The sequence below is a fragment of the Orycteropus afer genome, unplaced genomic scaffold (genome assembly GCF_000298275.1).
Source record: "Orycteropus afer afer isolate SDZICR_OR568_19922 unplaced genomic scaffold, OryAfe1.0 scaffold00163, whole genome shotgun sequence".
NCBI classification, from domain to species: domain Eukaryota; kingdom Metazoa; phylum Chordata; class Mammalia; order Tubulidentata; family Orycteropodidae; genus Orycteropus; species Orycteropus afer.
Window position 1 is genome coordinate 222,724 of NW_006921750.1, and position 11,313 is coordinate 234,036.

The window sequence follows — 11,313 nt, forward strand, 5'->3', positions numbered from 1 at the left end:
AAAAAAAAAAAAAGAACAAATTGACAAAATAAATGAAAAATGAGATTAATATTAAAATCTCAGAAATAACACACTGGAAGGACAAAGGAGTAGAACTGAATCAATGCAAAAGAAAATTAGAAATATTTAAAACAAATCTCTTAATACTGATCTGTTAGAGGAACAGTCTGAAAAAAGAACCCAAAAAAAAGAAGAAGAAGAAAGCCTAAGAATTTTGTGGGACACCTTCAAGTGGAGTAACTTAACATGTACTCGGACTTCCACAACAGGAATTCCTATATATGATCAATTTCCCTGAGACCCTGAGACCTTGATTACCTTCTTAATCTCTGTGAGGCTCTCTCCTCTAAGATTGCATCTGTTTCACTTCCTTTTTACTTCACTCTACCTCCTCTCTCTAGCTGGGGGCAAGCTACAAATAAGAATGTTTCATACCCCAAAACAGCAATGCTTCACTCAGGAACTTGGAAGCACTCAGGGACTCTTGATACCCAGTCACAGTTCTAGACTGCACCCTACTGAGAGTGTGTTGAGTCTAATCATGCTCTGTCCCCACCTTCTGCCCCAAGCCTCTTCAATGGTTCATCATTCCGCAATGATGCATGGAAGTACACTGTGCTAACTTGGCTCCCTTGGACACTCTTATTTGTCAACCTTGTGGGACTCAAAGCCTGGATGATATGAATACAGCATGTCATTTATCTTAGTTGTCTAGTGGCGCTATAACAGAAATACCATGGATGGCTTTAACAAATGGAAATTTATTTTCTCATAGTTCAGGACTCTGAATTCAGAGAGCCAAATGCTAGGGAAATGTTTTCTCCCTCTGTTGACTCTGGAGGAATGCCCTTATCTCTTCAGCTTCTGCCTCTTGGTTCCATGGAGAGCTCCATATGTCATGGCTTTCATATTAACCCATTTCTGCTCCCTAGCTTGCTTGTTCAATCTCTTATATATCAAAAGAAATTGACTCATAATACAACCTACACTAATCCTATCTCATTAACATAACAAAGATATCCCATGCCCAAATGGGATTACAATTGCTAGGTATTTACAACATATATTTTGGATTTACAACACATATTTTGGGGGGACATTATTCAATCCATAACATCATCCTCAGGGGCACAGTGTGTGGGTGATGTAAATGGACAGGTCAGCCTTTTGGGGAATAAAGCATGGGTTATGTGAATGTATCAGGTCTTCTCTTTGAACACAGATTCTGTGCAATGTGAATGTACAGGTTATCCTTGTGGGGCAGATCCAGGGTAATGTTAATGCATAGAACAGCTTTTTGGGGCACAAACCAAACCAAACTCACTGCCATGGAGTCATATATGACTCATAGTGACCGCTCCTTGGGTTTCCGAAGCAGTATCACAATGGAAGTAGATTGACCAACCTTCCTTCTGAGGAGTGGCTGGTGCGTTTGAACTTTACTTTTTTTTTTTTTTTTTTCAGCCTTTTGGGGCACAAAGCATGGATTATGTGAATATAAATCCTCCTTGTGGGGCATAGAGCTTGGTGATGTGAATGCAGGAGGTCACCCTTGTGGGCACACAGCCTGGCAGTTGAGAGAACATACAAGTCATCTCTCTGGGGCATCAAAGGATTTCTCTAAAAAAAAAAAATATGTACACAATTGGTATCACAATATAAAATTTCTTTCTAACAAAACCTATTCAAGTAATCAGGCTGTTTTTTTCTCACTAATTCATGGAATATATGTTATAACTAAAAAAAGAAAATTAAGGAAAAATTATCTTCTGTACTGTGTTTCTATGCCTGTGTCCTTAGGTAACAGAAAGAACTCACAATGTAGACTTAGATTAGAAGAATATTGGAAGAAGTAAGATTCTCCCCAAAGTTACAGAACAGATCTGAAAATTCCCAGGAGCCAAGAGGGCATCAAGAGTTTAGAGCTCATGTCCCCTCATGTGAGCAGCTTTCCCAGCCTGTGTCCTGTTAGACCTCCCCCTCAACAATAGCCTCCCTTCTTCTGTGCTTTGATTGCTCCAGGGAAAGTGATGCTTCTCTGCACCCTAGAATGCTGTTTTGTCCCTGTTTTAGGGTGAGTTCTCTAGAGTAGCAAAACAGTGAAGAATATATATAAGTATATAGAGAGATATTTACTTTAAGGAAATGGCTTACACAATTGCAGGGGCTAGAAAGTTCCAAATCTATGGGTCAAATGACAAGCTGAATGCTTCTCCTGATATGTGTTTGCAGGAGCTGATAAACCCAAAATATGTGTATCAGATGACAGGCTGCTCACTCAGTTGTAAAAACTCAAAAACCAAAGTCACTGCCGTAGATTTGGATCTGACTCATAGTTACTCTTCCTTGGGTTTCTGAGGCGGTATCACTATGGAAGTAGATTACCCCATCTTCCTTCCATAGAGTGGTTGATGGGTTTGAACCACCAGCCTTCTGGTTAGCAGTCAAATGCCTTAGGCACTATGTCACTAGGGCTCCTCACAGCATTGTGGGAGCTGGCAAATCCAAATCTACAGTTCAGGTGGCTGGCTGAAGGCTTCTCTAAGAGCCAGAAGTCAGACCACAAGCCAACTGCAGAATTGAGACACACAGAGAGAGTGCAAGGTTTGCCAGAACATCTGTAAATACTGGATGCAGGCCACACTCCAAAGAAACTTCCCTTCCAACTGACTGGCTGCTTACATCAGATCACAAAATGGAAGATGATTAAATAATATCTACAAAACCACTGAGAATCATAGCCTAGCCAAATTGACATATAACATTAATCATCACAGTCCTCATTCAACCTATTCTATGTGACACTTCCTGACATTATTACAGGACTTCATAAACCACAAAGAGGGATACTAGACCCTCAATGCCCAGCTGAATAGAGAGATGAAGAAAGAGAAGTCCAATATCTATTCTTGAGTGGGGTGAGCTGGGTAAACTTGAGAAAATTCCCCTTCCAATCCTTCCTTTCTCACTCCTGTCTTAACAGTCTAAATGAAATGCTCCTAGGAGGATCACTCCCCAGCACACAGGGTAAAGTTCTGCAGTTAAATCCCAGGAGCAAATCCCTCATCTAAATCATACAAACATTCCTAAGCCTTATACAGTAACAGCCTTTCACTTCTCATGGACCAGTTACTCAGTCAATCTTGTTCTTATGTAGATGCAAACAATCTTTTTAGCTTGTCTCTCATTTGTCCTTTGTGTTTACTTTAGGAAACTCTCCTGTTCCCTCAATAGAATCCTATAAATAATCAGTTACATCATTGTGATAATTGTGTGTCAACTTCTCTGGACCACAATTCTGAGTGGATTAAGCAGTTGTGATGTAGATTATTCCCATAATGAGATCGCATGTATGTTTTGAGCAGCCAATCCATTGAAAGGGAGTTTCCCTAGGAGTGTGACCTGCTTCCAATATATTTATGGACATCCTGGGGAAAAGAGACACTCTTCTGTGGATTGGTATCCTGTTGTGCTGCCTACAACTGTCCATACATTAACAACCCACCATTCAGCCTGGAGATCGTGGATTCATCATTCATTGGAGTGAACAATCTGTATACTGTGTGCCAACCTTGAACTCATCAGCCCCTGCAGCTGTGTGAACTGGGAGAATCATCCAGCTTGACGTTTGATCCGAGCACTTTGGACTTGCCAGCTTATAAGCATGTGAGACATTTTCCTAAGATAAATTTCTCTTTCTCTCTCTCGCTATATAAGATTTACTGGTTCTCTAGAGAACCCAGCCTACCACATTAGGTACTGGGAGTGTCCTAGAGAGACTTAAGGTTGGCTTCCTAAATTGGTTCTCACCAATTCTGTTTTAGTTCTTCAATTTAATTAGTCATAAAGGCATTGGTGACTCTGCCTCCATGAGTAAAGAAGGCCCTGTTAATTTGTGGCATGAAGTGGCAACATTAATATGTAAAACAGCACCACCAATACATCAAGTACTTTTGAGAAGTGAGGCTCTGGGTAATCGCATATTTGATACTTTTCTGCAATTCTCTCAGTATGAGGAGTGTAAGGAAGCTGGTTGTTTGGTCCTACTTACGATAGACAAAGTGGTGAAAGAGTGTGATGAGTTCAGGGCTGCTGAGTCACAGCTCAAGGGCCACATAAAAGACCTCAGTGTTCCCAGTTGTGTTCTGAAAGAAAGCCTTACTTCTAGTAACAGTGCTGATATTGCCAAAGACCAAACCCAGAGTCTTAATGTAAGGGTGGCTGAACTACAATACCAATTGAATTGCCAACCCAAAATGGTGTCTGAAGTTAAAGTGAGGGCATTGATTGGGAAAAAATGGGATCCCAAAACCTGTAATGGGGATATGGAAGGAAGATGAGGACATGGAGCCTATAAATTCTGTTGAATCCCTCCCATGTGAAGGGATTACTATAAAACCATTATCCCTTCCACTTTCGTATGATGGGATTAACCTAACTGTTCCTGCTGGGTCACTGACTGAGGTAGATGCCATGAAAGACATATCTGAACATTCTCAGCAACCACTCATTGCTGCTGCTAGACCTATAACTAAACTTAAGTCTAAGCAAGCCCAAAAGGTGAAACACAAAATGTGACTGAGGAGGTGGTATGCTATACCCAAAAAGACCTACTTGATTTTGCAGCCATGTACAGAAAGAAACCTGGAGAATATGTATGGGAATAGCTACTGAGGGTGTGGGATAATGAGGCAAGGAATGTAACATGGGATCAGTCTGAGTTTATTTATTTAAGCCCACAAAGTATGGATTCTTCATTCAATGTTTCAGCATGAGAGGTTGGGAAAGGATCTAATTGTTTATTTGGTTAGCTTATTGAAGCATGGATTATGCAGTGCCCTACCTTAAGTCAAGCTGAAGTACCAGACTTGCCTTGGTATAACGTAGAAGAAGGTATCCAGAGGCTTAGGTAAATTGGCATGTTAGAGTGGATTTATCAGATTAGACCCCTAGAGTCTGAAATGGAGAGTCCAGAGGACATGCCTTCCACCAGTACAGTGAGGAACAAATTTGGGAAGGTAGCCCCAGAATCCTTGAAGACTGCTGTGATTGCTATTTTATGTAAGCCAGATTTGACAGTGGGATCTGCCTTAATTGAACTAAGACACTTAACTACAATGGGGCTGATTGGAACCCTTGGTAGTAGGGGCCAAGTGTCAGCAGTTAATCGAAAAAGACAAGGTGGGTGTGGTTACCATAATGGACAGCAGAGCCAAACAGTAATCAGAATACTCTGACTCATGTGGAATTATGGCATTGGCTACTTAGGTGTTCCTAGGAGTGAAACACATGGTAAACCTACTAAATATTTACTTGATCTGTATGTTGTTGTTGTTGTTATGTGCCGTTGAGTCGGCCCCGACTCATAGCGACCCCTCCTTGGGTTTCCGAGGCAGTATCACTACGGAAGTAGGATTGCCCAACCTTCCTTCCGAGGAGTGGCTGGTGGGTTTGAACCACCAGCCGTCTGGTTAGCAGGCAAGTGTCTTAGCCACTATGCAGAAGAATTCTATGTCACATGAACGGCAGTCTAGATTGAATCACCAGAATACAAAGTCATGGTCTCTCAACTAATTCCCAGAATTGAGTCAGTGTACAGACCCACAACCCCTTGAATGAAGGGGAGGCCAGGTCCCCTTGAGGAAGGACCTCACTCCATTGCTAAAAATTTATTATGTCAATCTTTCTCCCAGTCTTCCCCAAAGGGATCTGAGGCCTTTTACCAGAGTGACTGTTCATTGGGGAAAAGGAAATAATAAGATTTTGGGGGGATTACTGGACACAGGCTCTGAACTGACACTAATTCCAGGAGACCCAACACATCACGGTGGCCCACCAGTCAGATATGGGTTGTGGCTAATGGCTTGGCTGGATGGTCTGGGACTTAGAAGGAGCATGATTGGAAAACTGATGATAAGGAGCATATGGAGGTGAAGTTATTGATGGAGTCTTAGCTCAGGTGCATTTCACAGAGGGTCCCCAAACCCATCCTATAGTGATTTCCCAGTTCCAGAATGCATAATTGGAATAGATATATGGAGAAATTAGCAAAATTCCCACATTAGGTCCCTGATACGTGGAGTAAGGGCTACTGTGGTAGAAAAAGCCAAGTGGAAGCCATTAGAACTGTCCCTACCTACAAAAATAGTAAACTAAAAGCATTACTGCATCCCTGGAGGGGTTGCAGAGATTATTGCCACCAACAAGGCCTTGAAGGATGCAGGAGTGGTGATTCCCACCACATCCCCATTTAATTTTCCTATTTGGCTGTGCAAAAGAATAGATGGATATTGGAGAATGACAGTGGATTACTGTAAACTTAATCAGGTGGTGAACCCAATTGAAACTACTGTTCCTGATGTAGTTTCATTGTTAAAACAAATTAGTACATCTCCTGGTACTTGGTATGCAGCTATTGATCTGACCAATGCCTTTTTCTCGCTACCAATTTCAAAGGACCATCAGAAGCAGTTTGCCTTCAGCTGGTAAGGCCAACAGTATACTTTCACAGTGTTTCCTCAGGGATGTATCAACTCCCCAGCACTATGTCATAATTTAGTCCATAGGGATCTTGAATGCCTTTCCTTCCACAAGACATCATACTGATCCATTATATGGATGATATTACGCTGACTGGACCTAGTAAGGAAGAAGTATAGATGACTCTAAACACATATGGAGACATGTGCATGAGATATTAACCTGAAAAAAAGTTCAGGCACCTTCCACTTCAGTGATATTTCTAGGGGTAAAGTGGTGTGGGGCATGTTGAGATATGCCTACTAAAGTGAAGGATAAGTTATTGTATCTGGTTTCCGCCACAACTAAAAAGGAGTCACAACATCTGGTGGGCCTCTTTGGATTTTGGGGGCAACATATTCCTCGTTTGGGTGTGTTGCTTCAGCCTATTTATCAAATAACTCAGAAAGCATCTAGTTTTGAGTAGGGCCCAGAACAGTATTAGGCTCTGCAAAAGGTTCAGGCTGCCATGCCACCTTCTCTGCCACTTGAGCCATATGATCCAGCTGATCCAATGGTGCTTTGTCTGTAGCAGATAACGATGCTGTTTGGAGTCTTTTGGCAGGTCCCTATTGGTGAATCGCAATGCAGTCACTTGAGATTTTGGAGCAAAGCCCTGCCATCCTCTGCAGATAATTATTCTCCTTTTGAGGAATAGCTTTTGGTTTGTTACTGGGCTTAAGTAGCGACTGAACGCCTAACAATGGGCCACCAAGTCACCATGAGGCCTGAGATGCCCATCATGAATGGGTGTTGTCTGACCCACAGAGTCAAAAAGTTGGACATGCACAGCAGCACACCATCATTAAATAGAAGTGGTATATCAGAAATCAGGCTTGAGCAGGATGTGATGAAGGCACAAGTAAGTTGCATGAGGAAGTGGCCCAAATTCCTATGACCTCCACTCCAATCAAATTATCTTCCCTCTCTCTGTCTGCATCTATGGCCTCATGGGGAGTTCCTTATGATCAGTTGACTGAGGAAGAGAAAACTCATGCCTGGTTTACAGATGGTTTTACATGGAATGCAGGCATCACTCAACAGTGGACAGTAGTGGACCTGGAGCCCCTTTCTGGACTTTACTGAAGGACAGTGGTGAAGGGAAATCCTCCCAATGGGCAGGACTTTGAGCCTTGCATCTGGCTGTTCAGTTTGTATGGAACTAGAAATGGCCAAATGTACAACTGTACATGGACTCATGGGCTATGGTTAATGGCTTGGCTGGATGGTCTGGGACTTGGAAGGAGCATGATTGGACAATTGGTGATAAGGATGTATGGGGAAGAGGTGTGTGGATAGATCTCTCTGAATGGGCCAAAGGAGTAAAGATATTTGTGTCTCATGTGAATGTCCACCAAAAGGTGACATTAGCAGAGGAGGACTTTAACAATCAGGTGAACAGGATGACATGTTCAGTGGAAACCAGCCACCCTTTTTCCCCAGCTACTCCTGTCATTGCTCAATGTGTTTATGAACAAAGTGGCCATGGTGGCAGGGATAGAGGTTATGTATGGGCTCAGCAACATGGACTTCCACTTTCCAAGGCTGATTTGGCTACTGCCAATGCTGAGTGCCCAATGTGCCAGCAGCAGAGACCAACACTGAGTCTGCATTATGAAACCATTCCTTGGGGTGATCAGCCAGCAACTTGGTGGAAAGTTGATTACATTGGGCCACTTCCACCAAGGAAAGGACAGTGTTTTGTTCTTACAGGATAGACAATTATTCTGGATATGGATTCACCTTCCTTGCATGCAATGCTTCTGCCAAAACTACCATCCATGGACTTACAGAACGCCTTATCCACCATCATGGTATCCCACACAGAATTGCTTCAGGTCAAGGCACTCGGTTCACAGCAAATGGGCCTATGCTCATGGAATTCACTAGTCTTAGGTCTTATCTTGTTCTCCATCATCCTGAAGCAGCTGGTTTGATAGAGTGATGGAAAGGCCTATGAAAAACACAAGTACGGTGCCAGCCAGGTGGCAGTACCATGAAGGGTTGGGGCAATGTTCTCCAAGAGGCTGTATATGCTCTAAAACAGCATCCAATATATGATGCTATTTCTCTAATAGTCAGGATTCATGGGTACAGGAACCAAGGGATCAAAACGGGAGTGGTACCACTATTACCCCTAGTGACCCACTCAAAAAACTTTTGCTTCCTGTCCCTGCTACCCTATGCTCTGCGGGTCTGGAGATCTTAGTCCCAAAGGGAGGGGAACTCCCACTTAGAGACATAATACTGATTGCACTGAACTGGTAAGAATGCCACCCAGCGATTTTGGCTTCCTCATGGCATTACTGTACTATCTGGTGTGACAGATCCTGATTACCAAGGGGAAATTGGATTGACATTACATAATGGAGGTAAGGAAGAACATGTCTGGAATACAGAAGATTCTTTAGGACATCTCTTAGAACTACCATGCCCTGTGATTAAAGTCAATGGAAAATTACAGCAACCCAATTCTGATATGACTACTAATGGCCCAGATGCTCCAGGAATGAAGGTTTGGGTCACCCCACCAGGCAAAGAACCACAACCAGCTGACGTGCTTGCTGAGGGAAAGGGAAATATAGAATGGGTTTTGGAAGAAGGTAGTTCTAAATATCATCTATGATCACATGACCAGTTGCAGAAATGAGGACAGTGATTGCTATATTTCTTCATTGTATATGTGCATGAAATATTTTTGTTTCCTTCTGTTATGAACTATGAAATGTAAACAATGTGTTTCAGTTGTATGCGTGTTAGTGTATCATGTTAGGCACAAATATGACTTCATAATTTTCCTTATTTAGAGATTGTGTGTGGTTAAGGAGATGTGGACAACTGCCAAGTAGACAAGGGGTGGACTGTGTTAGCTGGAGTGGTGTGTCAACTTGGCTGGTCTTCAATTCCGAGTGGTTTAAGCAGTTGTGATGTGGGTTATTCCCATGAGGAGATTGGATGTATATGTTTCGAGCAGTCAATTCATTGAAAGGGACTTTCCCTAGGTGTGTGGCCTGCTTCCAATATAGGTATGGACACCCTGGAAAAAAGAGACACTCTTCTGTGGATCAGGATCCTGTTGTGCTGCCTACAACGTGTGTGAACAATCCTTCATTTGGCCTGGAGATCTTGGATTTGTCATTCATTAGCATCAACATCCAGTATATTGCCTGCCAACCTTGAGCTTGTCAGCCCCTGCAGTTGTGTGAGTAGGGAGAAGCCTCCAGCTTGACATTTGATCCAAGAACTTGGGACTTGCAATGTTCTTTAAGCATATAAGCCATTTTCCTAAGATAAATTTCTCTTTCTCTCTCTCTCTCTATAAGCTTTACTGGTTTTTCTTTTCTAGAGAACCCAGCCTAACACAATCATGAAATCCAAAACAATTTTTTAAGGCTATCCTTGAGTCCTTTTTATAAAATTGTCTTTAGAATTCAAGTTTCTAGGGGAAAAAAAAAAGACAGAAACTGGGGACTTCTTGCATTGAAACTTGAAACAAGCAGAAAAATTTATTAGTCTTAGGTTGGTTGATCTTACAAATCTTGGTCAATGTTTAATGCAACCTGGAAGCAAAATAGAAAGTGAATATGCTTTAATACAATTAGAACTGTGGAAAATGTTCAGACTTAAAGAAATAGAGTTCAGGTGATTGCTATGTGACATTAACAAGGTAGTTATTAATCCATCCTTTCTTCTACTAACCCTGCTATTCTTTCTCATACCCTTATAGGGTTCTTTTTTCCTGCAAACTAAGTGCTGGGATTCCTAATTGTCTCACCCCCTTTATAGACATGTACTCTCCTCAAGTTCCTTACTCACTCACTTAGCACATATGCCAATAACTGTTGAATTTATCCTTCCTAACTTCTTTGTAGGAGCTCTGGTAGCATAGTCCCTAAGGCACTTGACTGCTAACCAGAAGGACAGTTGTTCAAACCCACCAGCCACTGCTTGGAAAGAAGTTTGGTAAATCAACTTCCACAGTGATATCAGCTCAGAAACCCAAGGAGGGGTTGCTATGAGTCGGGCCCAGCTTGACAGCACATAACAACAACAACAACAACAACAACTTCTTTGTGTCCTCCAATCCTACAACACACATCAACTTGTCTTTGTCTAAAGACCTGGTATAACCTGGTATCATGTGAGTCACCTGAAACTCAGCATCCCCAATTGAATCCATTGTTTTCAAAAGAACTACCTCCTCTTCCCATGTTCCTCAGCTCATCAAATGGTAAAACTCTCAGTCCAAATCACATCATTCCCCTGCTCTGTGCAACCCAGTCATAATACAAGATGCTTTCAGTTTCCTTATAACATCTGACTCTCCTGCCCTTGGGGCTTAACTAATTCCTTCAATCATGATTTATCAGGAAGCCTGCCTGATTAGTCCATCATGAGTCAGGACTCCTTGGTTTGCTCTCTCAAAGCATCTTCCCTACTCAATCAGGGCAAGAACTTGCTCTGCTTTGTTAATTGTATTTTTTATGCCCTAACATAGTATCAGAACACAGAAGACATTTATTAAAAATATCTCCACTAACTGACAAGTCCTTCCAGATCCATTTTCTGAACAACTCTTGAAAACACCATGTATTTAATGTCATCAATGTTTTCTATCTCAAGATTACTCCTCGTATCTCTTAACTCTCTCCTCCTCACTGAAGCCACAGTGGTCTTTCAAAAATAAAATTCTGGGAGGCGGGGCAAGATGGCGGACTAGGCAGAAGGATTGCACAGACCCTCTTCAACAAAGAAAAGGGAAACCAATTAACACAGACACAGAAGATAATCTTG

General features: G+C 42.1%; 1 protein-coding gene across 1 annotated transcript in view; it reads right to left on the reverse strand.

Moving 5' to 3' along the window:
• Nucleotides 1-10,049: 10,049 nt before the first annotated feature.
• Nucleotides 10,050-11,313, reverse strand: part of DYDC1 (DPY30 domain containing 1) — a 68,546-nt gene continuing 67,282 nt past the window's right edge. Inside the window, exon 5 of the mRNA XM_007946478.1 lies at nt 10,050-10,079. Within this exon, the coding sequence (XP_007944669.1) occupies nt 10,050-10,079 (30 nt within the window). The remainder of the gene's footprint in view (nt 10,080-11,313) is intronic.